Source organism: Nyctereutes procyonoides, unplaced genomic scaffold (assembly GCF_905146905.1).
Source record: "Nyctereutes procyonoides isolate TBG_1078 unplaced genomic scaffold, NYPRO_anot_genome, whole genome shotgun sequence".
NCBI classification, from domain to species: Eukaryota; Metazoa; Chordata; class Mammalia; order Carnivora; family Canidae; genus Nyctereutes; species Nyctereutes procyonoides.
This window is the reverse complement of record NW_026575117.1, coordinates 11,270,510-11,292,731: the sequence shown is the minus strand read 5'-3', so window position 1 is coordinate 11,292,731 and position 22,222 is coordinate 11,270,510. Positions and strand designations below refer to the sequence as shown.

The 22,222-nt window shown below is 36.6% G+C and overlaps 2 protein-coding genes across 5 annotated transcripts in view; one reads left to right on the top strand and one right to left on the bottom strand.

Moving 5' to 3' along the window:
• The window catches only part of GPATCH2 (G-patch domain containing 2), a 169,461-nt gene extending 165,445 nt beyond the window's left edge, over nucleotides 1-4,016 (bottom strand). For both annotated transcript variants that reach the window (XM_055334027.1, XM_055334028.1), the window contains exon 1: nucleotides 3,858-4,016. In XM_055334027.1, coding sequence (XP_055190002.1) covers nucleotides 3,858-3,913 — 56 coding nt within the window. In that variant the 5' untranslated portion in view covers nucleotides 3,914-4,016. The remainder of the gene's footprint in view (nucleotides 1-3,857) is intronic.
• A 186-nt stretch (nucleotides 4,017-4,202) lies between these two features.
• SPATA17 (spermatogenesis associated 17) overlaps nucleotides 4,203-22,222 on the top strand; it is a 186,767-nt gene continuing 168,747 nt past the window's right edge. For 2 of the 3 annotated variants that reach the window (XM_055334107.1, XM_055334108.1), the window contains exons 1-3: nucleotides 4,203-4,393; nucleotides 17,717-17,806; nucleotides 18,957-19,038. In XM_055334107.1, coding sequence (XP_055190082.1) covers nucleotides 4,326-4,393; nucleotides 17,717-17,806; nucleotides 18,957-19,038 — 240 coding nt within the window. In that variant the 5' untranslated portion in view covers nucleotides 4,203-4,325. The remainder of the gene's footprint in view (nucleotides 4,394-17,716; nucleotides 17,807-18,956; nucleotides 19,039-22,222) is intronic. The other variant, XM_055334109.1, reaches the window with a different exon arrangement.

Below are 22,222 nucleotides of genomic sequence, written 5' to 3'. Positions count from 1 at the left end.
ATTTAAATTTGAAGAACATTCTTCAATTTGACTTCATTTAATGACTTCAAGAATCATTCAAAATTTCTTATGCTTCAATCACTTTTGAAATGTAAACTATTGAATAGGAGGTGGCCTAAATGAAATAAAGTCAAAGTCTAAAACAAACACAAATAATTTAGAGTCTAAAAAAGAATTTCCAATTCTTGTCAACACACACGTATTAGAGCATCTGTGGGCGTGCTTCTAATATGTACAAGATGAGTTTCATTCATTGCTCACACATGGTATTTATCGAATATGTAATATATTCTGAATCCCTAGAATAAGAATGAAGACAACTAAATATTAATTACAAGTATCCAGCATAACACTTGACACAAAACAGATGTAAAAAAAAAAAAAAAAAAAAAAGAGGTCTGTTGGACAAACCAATGAATGAATGAATAGGAAAAATACAACTTCATTAAAAATTTAGACAATCCAGATTTCAAATTTTCTGCCACATTAACAAGCCAGACACACTTCATTTTTTTTTTAGCTAAGTAAATGTGATGGTAAAGGACAAGTTATCAAAGATCATGTAAAGGTTTCCAGCTTGCTGTACAGAAAAATGCTAAGAAGCTATACTAATATTAATGAGTTATTCGGTCAAAATTACAGTGGCTACTGCTTTGATTCCTCATTGTTGAAACAGAAACCTGATTCAAACATACCTGACAGTATGGAATTGACCTCAAGATAAAAGACAAAAAAAAAAAAAAGGCAGTAATTTAAATGATGCACTTTTCCACTATGCACTTTTAAGACCTGAAAAAAAAAATCCAAATACTTAAATAGGAATGAAACTACAGAAAAAAGAAAAAAGATTCAGAATCAATATAGTTTATTTTTAAGGGCTTTTTTTTAAAAAAAGTAAACCACATAAATTTAAATAAATAGTTTAGTTCAATATATCAATAATTCGGTATTTTCATTATCAAGGACTTAATTGTAAAATGTTTAGTTCCACTTTTAAAGTCTTAAAAACAAATCAGAAATTGACTTTAAATATAAATCACTAATAAAGTAAAAATAAGTGCATCTAAATTATAAATGCTTTATCCATTAAATGGATCAAATTTTAAAAGACAGGTTTACATTCTAAGTACCAAAATACTTATGCTTTTTGGCCCCTAATTTCAAAGTTGTATGTGAATGATGAGGCAGGAAAATGAGATAGACACTCTCAGCTGTATTTGATAAAAATATAATATGAACCACTTATGAGAACTTGCCCAAAAATAAATTCATTTCCTGAGACACACAAAACCAGAGGATTTTTATTATTTAATTATATAAAACTTGTCTTCAGGAGGAATAAATTACAAAATAAAATATCAGTTCTACTTTTCAGCAAATTGTTAAAAGAGAGGTAAATCATTTACTATTTACGCATTTTGTGTCTAAAACTGTGAAAATTTAACCTCGACATTGGAGAAAAAACTGAAGTCAAGATGAGAGGTAAATATAACAGGAATTCTAGGTCGGTTTACAAATCTGGGCATGTTCTTTCAAGTTTAGATATTCCCATGATATTGAATCATATTCAGACAGATAGGACGTATACCAGGAGGGTTAAGAATTGCTTTTAGATATAGTGTAATCATGCTGCAAATAAGGTTTTTGGACTAGTTATTTAAACTATATTTGTTCCTGTTCCACCAATTATAAATGCAAAAACCGACAGCACCTGTCTCAAAAGATTTACGTGAGATATGGGTACATAAAACCTGGCACGGAGTGATGACTCAGTAGTAGTATCATCCCTAGTGGCACTGAGATTTCATAACTAGGATAAAACATAACACTCATAGCATGATAAATGTCTGATCAATGAGGGAGAAAGAAAATTCCATTGAGAAATAACCCAATAATGGGATGGTTGTGCAGATAAACTAGAAAATGAAGGTTCCACTTTTCTGGAAAGTGTTTATTCTGGCAAATCAGGCATGATTTTAAAACTTTCATTCAGAAGCACCGACTAAGCTCTAGGCACTATGTTAGGCTCTGATGCCATAGGAAAGAATGAATTTTATGCCGATAATTGAAAATAGGAGCAGTACTTTACCGTAAGTGAAGGATGGTTTCTCTGTATCATAGAGAGGTACCTAACTAGGCTTTGGGTAGGAGGTGAAAGGGAAAGGAACTCAAACTTTTTAATTAACTAGTCATCTATCCTACAAATCAATATCACTACAGCAAGAGCAGACCAAGAGCACACTTTGGCTCCCTTAACAAGGCATTGATCGAATGGTGAAACATGAAGAAAAGTACCCACTAGATTACTGGAGAGGAACTTCTGGGGTCATGGAAACGTCCCAGATCACGTTTTGTGTGGCGATTACGCAGTGTATACAATCGTCAAAACTAAAAACACTAAACACATAAGAAGAATGTTATGTGATGCTAACGACATACGACAGACACCATTAAAAAAATATGGCTCGTTCAAAAAATAAAAAATAAAAAAGTGCTCCCTGCTTTCTCGCTGGAAAATGAGAGAATTTAAAAGTACGACCAAATGTATCCCCATTATAAAGTGAACTACAGAATGATCTAATCTCATTCACAACATGTGATATTCTTTTAACTTCTTTAAAAAAAAATTTCGTCTATTTATTTATGAGAGACACACACAGAGAGAGAGAGGCAGAGACACAGGCAGAGGGAGAAGCAGGCTCCATGCAGGGAGCCGGATGCAGGCAGGACTCGATCCCAGGACCCCGGGGTCACGCCCTGGGCAGAAGGCAGGCGCTCAACTGCTGAGCCACCCGGGCGTCCCTCTTTTAACCTTCAGTGCTACGTGATGCAAAGAAAACCTTTGAGATCCCAGACCACTGGAATCCCTCCTGGTCTCATTCACCGCACAACCTAAGAACGGACATACATCCTTCAGCCACAGTTCACCTGTTTTTTTTTTTTTTTTTTTGATGCTTTCGCGTTTGAAACCGTCAGCGGGAAATCTGCCTGCTTGTTTCACTGCCTGTCCCGTGCATGCTCGGGGTGGAGGAAACAACAGGCCTGGCATCGCAGAGTTTTCAAACAGAATTCCAAAAACCCAGCTTCTGGCTTGGGTATTCTGCCACCCCTGACAGTCTCCTTATCCCAGGCCTGTCCTGAAGACAAAGCGGCTCATTAACCTGTGCAGGCGCTCCGAAAAGTCCAATCAATTACCTCAAAGCGGCACCGGCCCTGCGGTCCCTGCGGCCCTAGCCAAACCCCAAACCGAATCCTGACATTTATACGTTCTTGGGTGGATGGGGGGGGGGAGGGGGGGGACTCAAGACACATCTCCTTTGAAACAGAATGGAGCAAACAGACGTTGGAGGGGCAGAAACGGGTAGGCCCACTCCCACTCCAAAAATTAAAAAAAAAAAAAAAAAAAAGAGGGTGGGTGATGAGGCCTCTTCCAGTTAACTTCCAAAACTTTAGATTTCTGGGATCAGATCTTCCAAGGCACCTGGCATAATCTGGTAAACCGAAAAAAGGGAAGTGAGGCGTGAAGGCCTAGAGTAAGAGAAATTCTTCTGTCCCTCTAGCCTCGTCGCCCCATCAGCGAAGAAGTGAGGGCACAGAGGGCACGGAGACCTTTGCTCCCCCCCCCCCACACACAAACACACCGTAGGGTGTAGGGGGCAATCAGCAAGCACGAGCTCCTTCGCTAGTCGTTAGCACGCACCCCAACGCCTTCCATCCCGGACACGAGTGGGAGCAAGGCCCAAGGAAGGGTGCTGCGATCCACGCGTCACAACCCCTCCCCCTTCCTCTCCGGGTCCAGCGGCCTCGGGCCATCACTCCCTTCCCTCATCCCCCATCCCCGGGGCCGCCAGCCTCACCAGCTGTTCCCGGCGGCTGGAGCTCCGATCGGCTGGCGCCCGGCGGCCCCGAACATTAACGACACCCAGGAGCCTGGCCTCGAGGCTCAGGCCCGAGAACAGACCCCAACTACCACTGCACCAGCCCCTTCCAGCAGCACTTCAGCATTTTGAGCGGAGCTTCCGGAAGCCGACGGGAGGCGGAAACCGGAAGTCCGGCGCGACCATTACCTGCCCCCCCCCCCGCCCCGCGCCCGCCTCCCTGTCGCCCCCCCGCTTTAACTCACAGAAAACAGAGAGCTTTCCGCTACGCAGAGATGTTCTTAGTTTTCGCCCTCGTATCCTGCACGCTTGAAACGGGGTGGGGAATAAAAGTGGCGAAAGCGAGAAGTTGAACACCACCCCCCCCCGGGACGGGCTTTGTGGTTCAGTCCGGTTGCCGTGGAGACGGAGAGTAACAGCCGGGCCCGGCCGCTCGCCCCCGCGGCCATGGCCACGCTGGCTCGGCTGCAAGCTCGGGCGACGTTCTTAGCGCATCAGTACTACTTCAGGAGCAGGTAAGGCGTCCGCGGGGCACAGCGTGGAGGGCTGTCTGCGCCCCAGCCAGGGGCTCCTCAGCGGGAGAACAAAGTTCCGGAATCAGGAAACACCACCCCCCCCCCCCCCCCCCCGCTTCTCCCCTGCGCTTGTCGGACTCCAACATAATTGCAAGTTTAGAAGTAGGGATACAGGGATCCCCGGGTGGCTCAGCGGTGGAGCACCTGCCTCTGGCCCCGGGGTGTGATCCTGGAGACCAGGGATCGAGTCCCGCACCGGCCTGCCTGCATGAAGCCTGCATCTGCCCCTGCCTCTGCCCCTGTCTCTCATGAATAAATAAATAAAATCTTAAAAAAAAAAAAAGTTTAGGATAACAAAAAGAGGTTGTGTAAAGTATAAACAAACAAGGCTAGAGAAATAAGTAGGGATCCCTGGGTGGCTCAGCGATTGGGCACCTGCCTTGGGCCCGGGGCGTGACCCCGGTGTCCTGGGATCCAGTCCCGTATCTGGCTCCCTGCGTGGAGCCTGCATCTCCCTCTGCCTCTGCCCTGTCTCTCAGGAATAATCTTAAAAAAAAAAAAAAAGAAAAAAAAGTTTAATATAACAAACAAAAGGAAGTTGTGTAAAGTATAAGCAAACAAGTAGAGAAATAAGTAGGGATCCCTGGGGGTGGCTCAGCGGTTGAGCCCCTCCCTGCCTTTGGCTGAGGGCGTGACCCCAGTGTCCCGGGATCGAGGAGCCTCCTTCTCCCTCCCTCTGCCTGTGTCTCTGGCTCTATCTTTGTGTCTCTCATGGATAAATAAATAAAATATTTTTAAAAAGTAGGGTTACCCTACGTGGGTGGGGAGGAGTCATAGATGAGAGTGTAGGGTGAGGGAGAGACATAGTTATCGGTGGAGATGATTTAAGAAACATAAAATCGTACATTTTCTCTGACATCATCACTCCAGTTTGAGGAAACCAATGTCTCCCCTGTTGGAAGTTTTAATAGCCTGACTGGGGTTCCCCCCGGGTTCTCTAGGTGGAGGAGCTTAGTGTGTGTGTGTGTGTGTGTGTGTGTGTGTGTGTCCCACCTCCCTGGGGATTTGAGCCCCCATTGTTTCACCAATACCATTGAACTCAACTGTTCTATGACTCATTTGTCTGCCAAAGTGACAGTAATCAGCATCCACATGTTAACCCCTAGAAGAGGAGTAACACAGACTCTAGTCGCCTTATCCACCCCGCTACACCCAAACTTCTCCCTGAGGAAGAGTTTTATTTTGACTATGGCTTTCTGGAAGCAAGGCCTCAGGGGATTTTCCAACAGAAGAGAACCTGCATAAGAGTGAATTAGACAACAGTGGACTATGGTGAGATGGCCAGCCAAGGGAAGATACCTCAATAAGACAGGATTGTGCTGAGCTGTTCTTAGTCTAACATTCATCTTCCCTACTACATTCTTCTAGCATGCGTGCCTCTTACAGTACTTACCACAATTCAGTTTTACATTCTGCTTGGAGATATCGATGGTGCCTCTTAAACTAGAAGTGGGGAGAATCTGTTTTTTGTTTTTTTTTTTTTTGCTTGTCATTTAGGTCTCTAGCATCTATCATAGTTCCTCATACATGATAGATGCATAATAATTTTTTGACTGGTAGCTCCATGAATGAGTCTTTGAATCAGTCATTAGCCCTGTTTAAGTAAATGTACTAAAATTGCTCGATATAGAAATTATTCTCTGTGTATGACTATAATTACAGATAAATACACTATTACCCATTTATTGAGCATTTATTGGGAGAACACGCCCTATGTTCAAGACATACCTATATAAAGAAGTAAACTGCATCCCTCCTTATGTTCACGGCCTAATAAGGAATACAGGCATTTAAAAAGTAATTACAATAGAATAAGGATGAACAGGAAGTGAAACAAATAACATTTCTTAAGCAGTGATTATATGATTATATGCTAGGATTTGTATTAGGAACATAAATACCCCATTTGGTTTTCACAATGTTACAAGTTAATGTTTTTTTTTTTATTTTTTTTTATTTATGATAGTCACACACACACAGAGAGAGAGGCAGAGACACAGGCAGAGGGAGAAGCAGGCTCCACGCACCGGGAGCCCAACATGGGATTCGATCCCGGGTCTCTAGGATCGCGCCCTGGGCCAAAGGCAGGCGCCAAACCGCTGTGCCACCCAGGGATCCCACAAGTTAATGTTTTAGTCTCTATTTTTTAGAGCTCAAGAACGCTGTTCTAGAAAAGGCTGGTGAACTGCCATAGAAATACAAATAGACATATTTTTTTTCCTACAGATTACAGTATCAATTTTTGTTCCCATCTCCTGGCCTTTGACAATGGGTACATTTCCCCAAAATTGGAGGTTACTTGGAGCAAAGACTAGACCTATGAAAAGACCATGATGAAAAGGCTGGCATTCCTTCCATTTCTTTTATTATTAGTATTAATATTTTAAATATAAAAGGAAGTCTCTAAAGATCATGAAAGAGTCAAAATTACAAAGTTTGCCTAGTTAAAACAATAATAACAAAAATGTATTGATGACTTTAAGGACAAAAATCATACAAAATACTAATATGAAACAAGTCAACAGGCAGTTTCTTTATGAAATCATTGTCATTTCCTATGTGTTATTGTCTGGATCAGCTCTTTGTAAACTGTAATGTACATTAGAATCACTTCAAGATGTTGTTATAAATACAGATTCTGTTTCAGTGGGTCTCAGTTATGGCAAGAGAATCTGTATTTCTCATAAGAGTTCCTGTGAAGGCCCATTTTGCAGGAAAAAATGGGAGACTGTAGAAAAGGAACTATGTATGGGTCTATCATTTAACTCTCAAACATCCTTAAAAATTATATATATTTATTCCCTCTGCATGAGGGAAGGAAAATGAGATTCATATAGAGAAAATTTACAAGCCATTCAAAGTAATGTTAGTTTTATGGAAGGAGATTAAGCCAAGAAACCAGAACAGGTGGCTACTGTCAAGTTAGAATTAATGGTTTACACACGTGCAAACTTTAATAAAAATGTAGTGAGAAGTTTTACAGAAATAAGAGGGAAAAGAGTTACTGTAACCAATTTTTAAAAAATATATTTTATTTATTTTTTCATGAGAGATACACAGAGAGAGGCAGAGACATGGGCAGAGAGAGAAGCAGGCTCCTTGTGAGGAGCCTGATGTGGGACTTGATCCCAGGACCCCGGGACCACGACCTGATCCAAAGGCAGATGCTCAACCACTGACCCACCCAAGTGCCCTGTAACCAATTTTTGAAAAATAAATATTTTCAGTTAAAAAATATAATAAATGAATTTAAAAATAGAATAGTCACCACTAAATGTAAATATTTTAGGAAAGCAACATAGAGGACATATCCAGGAGATTTAATATGTCAACGATAGTTATTGAAGAATTTGGGAATGGGGTTGAGAAAATAAATAATAAAGAAATAACTGAAGAAAACATTCCTAAACTGAAGAAAGAATATGGCTTTGAATGGAAAGGACTCTGAGTACCAGACAAGATGTTATTTTAAGTCCTACTTCTTATATATTTTCTGGCAAAATTTCGAGGATACAGAAAAATTTTTCCAAGCTCCTAATCTAAGACAGAAAAGAAAAAAAGTTATTTGCCAAGGTAGAGAGAAGCATTGAATGACTCATATGCAACACAAGGGACCTAGAAGATAAAAGGACAATAATTACTGGTTATTCAAGGCAATATCTGAAAACTTAAACTGAGCGAAGTTCTTACTCATTTTTTTTTTTTGATGAAAGAATGACATTTCAGTTGTATAAAGACTCAGAGTTATGTCATCATATACTCTATTGAGGAAATGTATTCAAGAAGGCACTCTCTGAAATCAGGTGAGAATTAATTTGGAACGAAGATCTCAAGATAGGGGAAGAGGAGCAAAAGAAATAATAGAAACAATAATGAACAATTATGCTTGTACTATTTATAGTTAAATCTAGATTCACACTGTTAAATTTATGTGATACCCTAATTCTATGCAATTAAAAGAATCTAATAGGCGCTTGCAGTTTACTTCTGAGACATCTCCTTGTACAAGTTCAAAAATTCATTAGTACATTTTCCACCTCCCAAGTGGTTATAGCAACAGTCTTGCTAATTGTCTCACTAATATATAAGGCAGCTCATTCTTTATCCAATGTGTAATATCACTTTCCTCCCCACTCTTCCAGCCAATGTGATAATACTCTAGAAGCCAGTGTCTTTAGTGACCTTAGAATTCCCCACAGTCTCTCCATCACCCAGTCCCAAAGACAATGCCATATGTTTAAAGTTTATAGTACTGCTTGCCATAGTAACTTTCAATTTTTAAAGTTTTATGTAGCCAAAGTTGTCTATTTTTTGGCTTTGAGAATTTTACCTCTCACAGAATGATCTTCCCCAACCCATGGTTATACGAAAATTCTCTGTATTTACTAACAATATTTTAAAAGTCTTTTTTTTTTTTTTTGTGATGAGGCCTCTTTTTTTTTTTTTAAGATTTTATTTATTTATTCATGAGAGACACAGAGAGAGAGAGACAGAGAGAGAGAGAGAGACAGAGACACAGGGGCAGAGGGAGAAGCAGGCTCCCTGCAGGGAGCCCTACCTGGGACTCCATCCCAGGTCTCCAGGATCACACCCTGGGCTGAAGGCGGTGCTAAGCTGCTGAGCCACCCAGGCTGCCCTATTTTAAAAGTTTTATTACATTTTTCTTCACTCTTGAATTGTGTTTCTGTGCATATATCGTATGAGAGAAAGGCTTACCCCTCAGTGTAAACATTGTCTCAAACCCTTAATTGAACATTCCACACGTTCTTTACTGGCTTTAAATATTGTTAAAGTTTAAGTAAAAAGAGGTAAAATTGGCTTTATTCACCGACAATATGATTGTGTATATAGGAAGCTAAGCTACTTACCAAAAAGATCTAGAAATAAGTGAATTTAGCAAATTCTGTAGGACACAATACCCAATACACAAAAATCAATTGTCTTTTTATGTAATAGCAATGAGCAATTGTAATTTAAAACTTCAAAAAAAAATAAAATAAAACTTCAAAAACATTTCAGTTTATAATAGCATCAAATGCATGTCACTTTATCTTTTGACCTTGTAGATATCTTGTAGAATATTTTGTATACACAATTGGTGCACAAAATTATTTTACGTACAGGATTATGTATAAAGGCATTCATTAAAGCATTATTTCTGATAGGAAAAAAAAACCCGAAAGTAACTTGTATATATTTGTAACTAATCTATGCTTAATAAATTAAGGCATATATGCATAATGGAATATTAAGTAGCAATTTAAAAATGAAAAATTTTATACATAATGATGTAAAAAATCCCTGAGACAAATTAAGTTTAAAAAAAAGGTCATGGAAAATATATAATACATGAAGTGTGAAATTTTTATGTATACATTAAGAGAAAGACAATATCTGAAATCATATATAACAAACTGTTAACAGAGATTAGATTTTGAGAATTGGAGGATAAAGAAGGTTGAAATAGTATCTTAATTTTTTTCTCTAGAATTTTCTGTATGGCTTAAAATTATATGTTAAGCATTATTCATTTATTGTTTATAAAATAGGGAAATAGGAAAAAATGTTCTAGGACAAAAATTTTATTTTGGAAACATAAAATTAAAGATAAAATAAGTGGCCATGAAGATGTAACTGGTACAAAACTTGGCTTGCCACCATGAGAAATTAGAAAACTGAACAGAATGTGTGGAAAATCATTTTTAGGCATTTGATACAACAGACAATGTAGGATTATGATCTCTTAGAGAAAGGAGACAAGTGAAATTATCTAGACAATTACTCTAGCTTTATGACTGGCAGTAATTTCTGAACAAAATTCAAACTCAATAGCATAGCATTCATATTGTTCAGCATCTATTCCTAAATTAGTAGTAAGAGAAAAATGTAGTAAACCGTGACCTATAACCTGGAGGAAAAAATCAATTAATACCAAAGTTATAGAATTAGCCTATAAGGAGTTTTAAATAGCTTTCAAAACATGTTTAAGGACTTAAAGGAAAATATAAGCATAATGTGAAGTTAAATGGAAATAAAAAGAAGCAGATGAAACTTTTAGAGATAAAAATAACAGATGGTCTGACACAAACAAAAAAATCAGATGGACTTAATATCAGATTAAAATCCTGCAAATAAAACATCAGTGAACTCGAAGACCTTCCACATACATATTGTTGGGTAGTGATCTATAGAAGTTAATTAGATCAAATTGATAAGTGTTGTTCAGGTTTTTTATATAATTATTGATTTCTTGTACAGTTAGTTGTCCTATCAATTATTCAGAGAGGCATGTTGAAATATCCAACTGTTATGAATTTGTTCTTCTTTTAGTTTTGTCGGGTTTTGCTTTACATATTTTGAAGCACTATTATTAGGTGCATATGCATTTAGGATTATTATATTTTCTTAATAAATCAATCTCTTTATCATTAAAAATGTCCTTATGGATGTTAATTTTCCTATCTTAAGTCTACTTTAAATATCAAAATTATCTTAAACTCTTAAAAGTATTTGAATAAAATAGTTTTGGGATGCCATTCTTTTGTGTGCATATACTGCATACACTTATATATATATACACATATATATTTAAAAATACTGAAATAAGGATGCCTGGATGGCTCGGCAGTTGAGCGTCTGCCTTTGGCTCAGGTCCTGATTCCAGGATCCAGGATTGAGTTCTGCATCTGGCTCCTTATGAGGAGTCTGCTTCTCCCTCTGCCTATGTCTCTGCCTCTCTCTCTCTCTCTCTCTCTCTCTCATGAATAAATAAATAAAATCTTAAAAATTAAAATACCAAAATAATCTGAAACTTACTAAAGCTGCAATACAGTACAGAGGGTTTTCCCCCCTACAAATCATATGAGGATAAGTTGCAACCTGTTGGACTATTGCCCTCCAAAACTATTTTCACTTAAGGACATTGTATAACCACAATTCCACCATCAAAATCAAGAAATTAACATTGATACATTTTTACCATCTAATCTTCAGACTCCATTCAAGCTTTGCCAATTGCTTCATTAATGTTCTTTATCCTATGTATCTTATCTCTCTAGTTATCTTTAATATGGAACATTTTCTCAGTCTTTCTTTGATTTTCATAACCTTGTTACTTTTGAAGATCACAAATCAGTTATTTTGTAAGATTTCACTTGATTTGGGTTTGATTTTTTTTCTTCTTGATTAAATTCAGGTTATGTATCTTTGCAGCAATATCACAGAAGTGATCCTGTAATTCTTTTATTGCATCCTACCAGATAATGTATACTTTTGATTTGTCCCATTACCGATGGTATTCATTTAGATCAATGACTAAGATCATTTCTGCTAGGTTTCTCTACTGTAATGTTCTCTTTTTTCCCCTTTGTAATTAGTTTATATTGTTAAAAAGCAAGTGATTTGAAACTGTGTATGTATTCTGTTCCTCATAAAACTTTGAATTTTTGCATACTATTATGGACTCAGGTTCCTATTCAGTGGGTTAACATTACTTCTTTTACTTATGTTCATGCTAGCATTGTTCTAGATTTGTCCAATGGAAGCCTCTAGAAGCTTTTCTTTGTGTCCTGATCATTGTAATATTTTCTTGCTTTCTGACACCCACACAAAATGTTCCAGGCTCATCTCTTTTCTTTTCTCGGCCCAGTTCTGAAGTCATCCATTTCTTCAGGGTGTCCCCCCCCCTTTTTTTTTTTAAAGATTTTATTTATTTATTCATGAGAGACACAGAGAGGCAGAGACACAGGCAGAGGGAGAAACAGGCTCCATGCAAGGAGCCCAATGTGGGACTGGATCCTGGGTCTCCAGGATCATGCCCTGGGCTGAAGGTGGCGCTAAACCGCTGAGCCACCTGGGCTGCCCTCTTCAGGGAGTCCGTGCTGCTTTCAGTGGATGGATGCCTATTCCATTGAGTGTTGTTACTCTGAGGCTCTCTCAAGTGGACTGAGCTAGAAAATATATGTATGTATGCATTTGCATGCTGTTTACATCTGTACTTTATCCATCCACCCACCCATGTATATATTGAAATCTGTGAGTTTAGATTGGCAATTCTATTTCAAATCCAGCAACAAAGAATTCACTCTACTTTATCTCCCTTTCTTTGCTAACACTGAGAAACCTGGCTCTCATTATCCTTAATATACTCACTTATTGATGTCTCCTTCTGCATGTAATCAGACTCTGTTACCATTTCTGCCCTCTTTTTTTATGGTTATCCTTTTCATGCAGTGTGGGCCCTACCTCTCCATGCTAAATTATCACCTGTTCACCAACTTGGATACTCTTTCCATCATTTGTGGGTTCTTATTCCCTGTTTTGCTGCCCGTCCTTGTGGAACCTTTCCTCACCTTTCCTTGACACGCAGAGTTAGGCCTTCTCTTCATGGGAACACTGTCCTTAGGTTGTGACAACCTACCCCAGGGCGCCCCTACGTGTGATCCCATCTTGGCCTACACAGGCTTCGCTGAGCCACTGTGGCTGCCCATCCCCCAACATCCCCATCCCCTCCAGTACAGGATCCTGGTTTCCTTGCCCACTGCCAATTTCTTTAGGACTTCATTGTTCAGGAAAGGAAGAGAAGGTAGAAGGAAGATGCAGAAAAATGAATCATAAAACATTTTGTAAATACATTGTAAATCTGCATGTTAAGTCCTACTTTGTGACCTAATACATATGTATTTATAACTCATTATTCATTGAGCTGTGAAATAATAATAATGAGGACTATTAATGAAAGCAAAACGTGGCTTCTAGATTTGAAAATGTAGTTCTATTTTTCAACAAGTCGTTATTGACCTCTTATTAGGCACATGAGTGATAATTAAAACACAAAGTATAGATTAAACAGAGTTTCTGCCTTTAAGAAGCATGACATCCTTAAGACCTAATAGTGAAGTGATATGCAAAAATTATTTTTTACATTGATATATTTTGTAATACAGGGCAGCTAATATTGTAATTTTATTCCTAGTATCTACAGTAGTTAAAAGTTATATGATAATGAGAAAGAGATGATTGGGTTTTTGATCTACTTTTTATTCAATAGCTAGTACACACATAGGTCAGACTAAACACAGTATGTTGATGTATAAAATGTATTTTTTGCACATTACTGGAAAGATATTTAACTACACATTTTTTTCATTTTCTATTTATTGACAATTTCCAGCCACTAATGATACACATGACTATAGTGTTATCTAGGGTGATAGTACTTATTTCTAGTTGATGATGAAGTGACTGGAAACTTCCAGCTTTTTTCAGTGTTTTATTACATTCCTGGTAATACTTTTGGTCTTTCATCATTATTAATTCATTTAGTATTCATTGTGATAATACTGATCATAATAAATTTATTTCAAATTCATGTAGATGTCATATTTTATTCACTGCTATAGGATTTCATTGTAATTTGGAACTAATTAATATACCATTAAAATAAAGTGTTACCCACATTTTTCATTTTAAACATAAAAAGTCTAGCAGTTCATGACATATTGTATGAGTATTCAGCATCCCAGTGGTAACCCAAGTATCTGTAAATTTCATTTTTCAGCAGTTAAAAAGAGGGCAACAGAGAAATGTGTATGGAAGTGGAATTACAGCATATAAATTAAAACTTAGAAGTAAGTTAACTACTAGTTATTCCAAAAATATTTTCCTTTAATTAAGATGTGTAGTTCTTATTAGTATGATGTATCTGTGTTTATATACATTGGTGTTCATAACTCCAATAAAAGATCATTTAATCTTCTTTTTGACTGTATTACATGTTAGCGTTATTATCAGGAGAGATTAGAAAACAAAGTCAAAACAGATAATTTGATTGCTTATTCTGCATTTCTAATGACAATAATAAGTAAAGTATAGGTTCAAGCTATACATTAGTTTAAAACTATTAGGTGTATCTGCATATCTTATTCAAATATTTTTCTCCCTTTTTCTGAGACTTTATTTATTAGAGAGAGAGAGAGAGAGAGAGGGTTTGAGCAGGGGGAGGGGTAGAGGGAGAAGCAGACTCCCCACTGAGCAGTGAGCCTAATGCAGGGCTCGATCCCAGGTCCCTGGGATCATGACCTGAGCCCAAGGCAGATGCTTAACCGATTGATCCACCCAGGTGCCCTTCTCCCTGTTTTGAAAGGTGGTCACTTGATTGTTGATGGGGTAGGAAAGACCAGCGTTTTCAGTAATTTAAATAGATTACATGAAAATGAAGGAAAACATATATGATCATATGTTCATGGAAAAAAAGGGTTAAATACCCATAAGAAACTGTTTTATATCATTATTATGGATTTCACTTCATATCAGCCTTATTAAATAAAATTATTCATTCCTTCTTCAAGCACTATCATCTGTGAATTGCCTGCTGTACTGGACATTTTGTTACTGTATCTTTTCTATTTTTGCCATAATGACATTTTATATCTTGCACCATCATATCTTCTTATTGGCTAGGATAAGATTTTAAAAGAAAAATGAAAGAGTCCCTCTAACCCTGCAACTCCTGGGAACATTGACCTTGTCTTCATAACTTCTTTACACCATTTGGAACTACTCCATTCTTCCTGGTACCTTACCATTAACTTCTATCACACTGCAAAATACTATCTTTTATAATTGGGCCTTCTTTTTTCTTTCCTTATTTAAATCCTAAAATCTTGTTAATTTTTTCATTTATATCAATGAAAATTTTCTGTATGTATTTAAAGGCTGAATTATCTCCTACCAGCAATATTATGAGTTTCTATTGCACTACATTCTCACCAATACCTGGTATATCCGAAATTTTTGTTTTTTGTTTTTTGCTATCTTTTGATTTTGATATCTTTTCACATCGTAGTCTCAGCTTTTCTTATTTAGGAGATTTTATTATTTAAGGAGATGAGTACTCTTTTATGCCACAGGATTTTAATATTATATTTGAAAATGGCTTACATGCACTCTTCTTTTTACCCTTTTCCCCTTTCTTTCTCCCCCTTCTCCTTTTACTTCCCTTTCATCTCCTCTTTTTAATCTTTCTAGTCTTCTCCTTTAGGTGCAGTGATGGGTAAAAATCCAACTTTCGGAGCCAGACTATCTAGAATCAAATTTCAGCTGTGACATTTGTTAAGATGTGACCTTGGACATATCCCTACACCTCTGTCTCCCTTAGTATATTCCTCTGTCAAATGGGGATAAGATTTTAACGTTGTGAGTAGGTGTAGTGAGGGAAGCTTGCGAGTGGCAGTTTTCATAGGGATTACATGTCTGTAATATGCATGCCATTCCCCAAGAGAAAGCAGCTTTGGTAAGACAAAAACTGTTAGGAAAAACAGTTTTTGTTAATGGTTAAAAAAGAAAAAAAAAAGGGGGGGGGTTACTTCTGGAGCCCCTGGGAATGCATGTGGGACAGAATGGATAATATTACTGATTTGCGGATTTTAAAGTTTAGTAGAAAGACATTATTAGGGCAGCCCGGGTGGCTCAGCAGTTTAGCGCCGCCTTCAGCCCAAGGCCTGACCCTGGAGACCTTGGATCGAATCCCTCGTAGGACTCCCTGTGTGGAGCCTGCTTCTCCTTCTGCCTGTGTCTCTGTCTCTGTCTCTCTCTTTCTGTGTGTCTCAAATAAATAAAAATCTTAAAAAAAGAAAGAAAGAAAGACGTCATCAAACAATCATTTTGCAGGACTTTGTTAAATATTGTGAAGAGCTATGAGGTTATACAATGGAAAGGCCTAAAGTGGTCTGGGGCATCAGGGGAGTCTCAGGGTGAAGGACTTCAAGCTGTTCTTTCTACCATGTGGAGCACAATCATTGGAACTGAGAATACAGTTTATATATGTCTCTGCTATCTGCTATAATTCTGTACATGTAGTACAAATATACAATGATTTTTTAAAATTTATTTATTTATGATAGTCACAGAGAAGAGAGAGAGAGGCAGAGACACAGGCAGAGAGAGAAGCAGGCTCCATGCACCGGGAGCCCGACGTGGGATTCGATCCCGGGTCTCCAGGATCGTGCCCTGAGCCAAAGGCAGGCGCCAAACCGCTGCGCCACCCAGGGATCCCCAAATATACAATGATAATTGAACTTTTGTTTTATTCCTGATTGTCTTGAGTGTCCTCTTAACCTTACTGATTTGTGTGAATTCTCTCCACTATTCTTTTTCACATCTGGTCACTGACTGATGCATGATTTTTGTTTTTCTTTTTGCTTTTGCAAGTCCTTTAGAGTCAGGCTTTCTAGGTAACTTTCTTTCTTGCTTATTTAGAACTATAAACCATCCACTTGTTTCTCAGCTATTTGCCATCAACAGCTTAACTGCTCATCTTATTTTCTTTCTCTTAGCCAACTCCATAGTATTGTCTAAGAATTTTATTGTTGGAAGGTTTTTTCCCCCCTTCTGTTTTTGTTCTAAATATGAGTGTAATGAAATCGATATGTTTAATCTAGCATATGACAATGAAAAAATAACCTGTTCAAGGAAACACTATTTTGAGGAATTAAAAAAAAATGAAGAAATAAATGACTAGCCACTCTTTATTCATTCAGCAACCATAAAATGCTAATTAGGTGCCAGCCAGCATTCTAAGAAAGAAATTACTTTGTGGTGCACAGTATGCCTTAAACAGTATCACTGTATCTACTAGGGATGGAGAGGGAGAGTTGTAATGACTGGTAAAATTAAGATAGAGATCTGTCTTGACTAAACCTTTTTTTTTTTTTTTTTGCTGTCAGTAAAAATCTAACAACTGAACTTCTTGCCTTTTTTTAAGCCCTTTGGCCCTGCCCCTGCTTTAACTTAAATTCTGAGAATTCTATCTAAAATAGGCATTCTGTGATGGATTCATTTTATTTAGAGGCAGTTCATTTAACTGATGCATTGAGGGAAATATGCAAGCATTTTAATCTTGCATGATATGTGTAGTGTCATTCAAATAGGAAATTCAAGTAATCACATTTTTAAAGTAATGAAAAAATACACATTATTTTCTTACAAAAATCACTGGTAAATTAATTAGTTTCAAAATAGGTGATTATAAAAATAAAAAAAAAAATAAGCTGTTGAAAGTACATGACCTCTCAGAGAAAGGTTAATTTTAAGAATATACCTTATGATTTCTGAAATGCTTTATTTACTATTTTAATTTTATTTAAAATGACATTTGAAATATATTATCATTTTGGAAGAAATTAAAGGTTAAGTTTAACAGGTTGATTTGCTTTAGAATTACATTAGTCAACTAATGAAATGCTTTAAAAATTTTCTTTTTAGTGTTGTAGATTTATTTAGGAAAAAGGAGTATGATGCAGCAGTTAAGATCCAGAGCTGGTTTCGAGGATGTCAAGTTCGGGCATATATCAGGTATATGATTTTGTCATGGAAGCGTCAGATATATCATAAAAATATACTCCTTAGAAAATGTAATTTATTTGTGTAGGTGCTCATTGCAAATAATCTTTTATTTTACTTATAATGAAGTTAATAAATTATATGATGTCCTTTTTAAAGAAATAACTATTTTGGTCTTTACTTACATATCAAAAAACTAAATTATATCAACCATATCTCCAAGTTTAAAAAAATACTCAATATCATAAATACACTTGATGAGATTCTTTTTTTCAAATTCCATAGGTTGTGACAAGTGACTAGACTTTATGTTTAGTGGTGAATTCACTGACTGATAAGAAAGGAAAAAACAAAACAAAACAAAAAGGAAGTTATTGCAACCTTCTACAACATGTTGATAGAGTAGATGATACCAGGGTGCTGCCATCTTGGTTATCAAGGGACTAAAACTGATCTCTTTATCTTAATTGTTCTTGCTTTTTCTTCAGTGCTTAAATTTTCCTTCAGTCTCTCACAATTCTGAGCATTGTGCTGGATAAGGAAGAGGAAGAAAATGCCTAGTACATAATCATTCAGATGGTGAAATGGGGATTATACTCTATAGTTCCTTCTGTTAGGTCGTAGGACTTCCAGATGCAAGTGCAAAGATGTGATTTCTCTGTTGGCCCCTATACAAATGAGGAACATGGTGGCAAAGAGAGCATATATATATTTTTTTAATTTAGCAGATTAACATGTCATTAGCTTGGATAGACTGGGAAATATAAGTGGAAAAGGCAGTGTTTCCTGACCTCAAGAAGTATTTCTAAGTACTTACAGTGATTCACCTCAGTAGTGCCTGGCTTATTTCTCAGTGTGTTCCTTTGACTTGTTTTATAATCTTAACATTCAGAGCTATTTCCAAGAATTAGTATTGAAGAGTATTTGAAATGTAAAGATGTTTAGTCATAAGCCCCAAATGAACACTGAGTATCTCTGCCCCTTTTGCTACTTCTAGAAATGATTAATTCTATTGTAGAATGATAGCTCTGCCCTTTAAAAGTGTATAAAAATTTGGATTTGATTTTGAGTTTTTGTATTGTAGAAAGATACAGTCTAAGAAGAAACTTAAGCAATAATCTGGTTCAAAGAAAGCATACTAATAAATTTTTTTTTCACCCAGGCATTTACACAGAGTAGCAACTACTATTCAAAAATGGTGGAGAAGTTACTTAGGCAGACAACAGTATCAAGTAGTTGTGAAGGTAAATATAAAACTTAAGTATGCTAGCATTTGAATTATACAATATGCTATAACTTCCTAAAGTTGTATTTACATGTCTCTGCATAACATGATTCTCTCAAGTTCATATACTTTCTTATACTAATACTGTATGTTCCTAATTAATATATGTCACTTGACATATATGTTTTTAAAATCCACCAAAAGGGAAGTTTATTCTTTTAATTCAAGTAGCTAAGTAAGCCCACTGTCATGTCTGCAATAACTTTAAAGTGCTTCTCATTAATCTCATTAGTTGTTAGCATGGATTTCCTGTCTAGAACACTAATCTCTTACATCATTGACATTTCAGGCTACTTAAAAAGTAATATTTAAATTTTGAAATAATTTCAGATGCACAGAAAAGTGGTAAAATATTGTACAAAGAATTCCCATATATTTTTCACTTGAGTGAAGAAATTTGCTTTATCATTTTCTCTCTTTCTTTCTTGGTATATTTTGTTTTTGTTCTTCCTCATATATCGTTATTTACAATCATTTAAGATAAGGTTGCAGAAGTGATGCTCTTTACCTCTAAGTTTTCAGTGGGTGGTTTCTACCATAACCATATTAAAATGATCAGTATCAGTTAAATAGTTTCCGTTTAATACTATAATCTGTAGACTCTATTCACATTTCTATTCACATTGTCCCAATACTGTCATTTATTATAAAAACATCTTTTCCAAGGTACACACCCCGATTTTACATTGTACTTAATTGTTGTGTTTCTTTAGTCACCTTAAATATGCTTAGTCTGTGTTTACTTTTAATGACCTTGATATTTTTGAATGGTGTAAAATATTTTTTGAATTATTTCTTAATTTTGGTTTAATTATGTTTCTTTATTGTTAGATTGAGGTTATGCATTTTTTTCAGAAATACATCTTGATACATCATTTAGGAACATGATGTCAGTTTGTCCCATGACAGCGGGTGTTAACTTGGATAATTTAAAATGGTGTCACTCTCACTGCAGATTTATTTTATCTTATGAGGGATACTTTTTTCAAGATTTTATTTATTTACTCATTAGAGAGAGAGAACATGAGTGGGGGGAAGAAGAGAGAGAGAATCTCTAATAGACTCTGCATTGAGCCCGAAGCCTGACATGGGGCTCAGTTTCATGACCCTGAGATCATGACCTGAGCCAAAACCAAGAGTCAGATGCCTAGCCAACTGAACCTTCAGGTACCCCATGAGGGGATTATTTCAAGACTGTATATATGTATGTATATATGAATATATGTATATATATGTATATACAAGAAGATAAATCTTTCTCATCAAGTTTTGTTATAGTAGGTTTAGCATTCAATGATGGCTTTGGCCAGAATCTATTGTATTTGTCAAATAGCAATTTTCTAACTCTGTCATTTCTTCTACATTTACTTGTTAGCATATTAGTATAATAAAAAGCTTTTTTTGTCCTATTTTTAAAAATTATTTACATCAGTATGAACTCATGGATTCCTGTTTTATTCAATAATAAACTAGTATCACTAATTGGTTTGGTGTTCAAATTAATTTGGCCAGCAGAAGCTCCTTCAAACCAACTTTCAATAGAAACAAATTACTTAAATGGAATGATCAAAAAAATTAAGTTGTTTTGTTTTGTTTTGTTTTGTTTTATGGAGTACCGAGTTATCTTTGGCCCCATTATCCGTTCGTGGTTGGGGATCTATATCACTGTATAGACAAGACAATAAAGTGTGTGTATGCATGTGACATTTCATGAGTATTACTGTCTTAACCTCCATTGCTGTAATTTCTACTCTCAAGCCACTAGTCAAAAGGTTATGAATGATTGAGACTTCTTTTTGATCAAATTGAGAGAGTATAAACATTTCAGTGATTATTGTCAAAGTATTCAAGTTGGGAATCTATATTTACTCTAATGATGCTGAAGTTACTGGAAAAAATGTTCTTAAAAATTTATATAATGATCCATTCTAGGAAATTTGTTACTTTGGTATTCTAACTAAATTTGATCAAAAAGAATGTCACTCATCATAATCACTAAGTTATTCTCCAATTTTGGGTCTGATTATTTTTGGAATTATGGGGGAAAAAGATGGAGATTTTCCTTATTTAGATAGGTTCTTGACAGTTTTTAAGTTTTTGCTATTAGGTACACAGGATCTCACATAAGGATCTCAACATAATTGGACCTTAATAAGTAATTATTGAATGAAATTAAAATAGCTGTTACTGATTGACTATTATGATTAAAATATTGTAGTAAACATTTTACATATTTTTTGAAAGGTTTTATTTATTCATGAGAGACACAGAAAGAGAGAGACAGAGACATAGGCAGAGGGAGAAGCAGGCTGCCTGCGGGGATCCTGATGGGAGGCTCAATCGCAGGACCCAGGATCATGCCCTTAGTCAAAGGCTCAACCACTGAGCCACCAGTCGTCCCAACATTTTACATATTTAATGTATATACCAACTAAAGTCTCAAACCAGTCCTTGAATATTTTCATCATTTTATAGATGAAGAATTTTAGTGTCAGCTGTGGTTACTTCCCCAAGGTTATACTGTTAGTGATATGTGAAGAAAAGTTCAAACTCAGTTTGATATGGTTCCAAAACTCTTATTTCCTGAGCTGGTAGGCAGTTGAAGTTCAGTTCAGAAGATTTCCCTCCTTTGGGTTATACAGAGGTCTATGAATTCAGCTTAAGTAGTGCTGACATACCAGAGATCCCCATCTTTGTGGAGCCTTCATTCAGAGAAGGTCCACTGTCCTAGCCCATGTATTTGATCTCTCAAGGTCCATCCTTTGAGAACTCTGTGGCTAGTGGGCCACGTAAAGGGAATTTTTGTTAGAGTCAATATCCCGATATCCCTAATGCTTTGACTCCTGTTTCCTCCACAGCTGCCACCAAGTTTATTCCAAGTTTAGCCACCTCTTGGAAGCAATAGGAATGCCAAATGTGGTATTTCCTTATTTTAAAATGCTAATGCCCAGCTCTTCCCCAAACATGTGGAATCTTTGCTACTTTATTTCTCTTTTTCTGCCCACAGCTCCCCTCTTAACTTTTCTTCTTCCATTTCAAGATAATTTCTTCAAGCTCAGGTTTTAGAAAAACAAAGCCTAGTAGGGGTGAACAGTCACATGTAAGCCATTTGAAGCAAGAACACATGAAAGGACCTACTACTT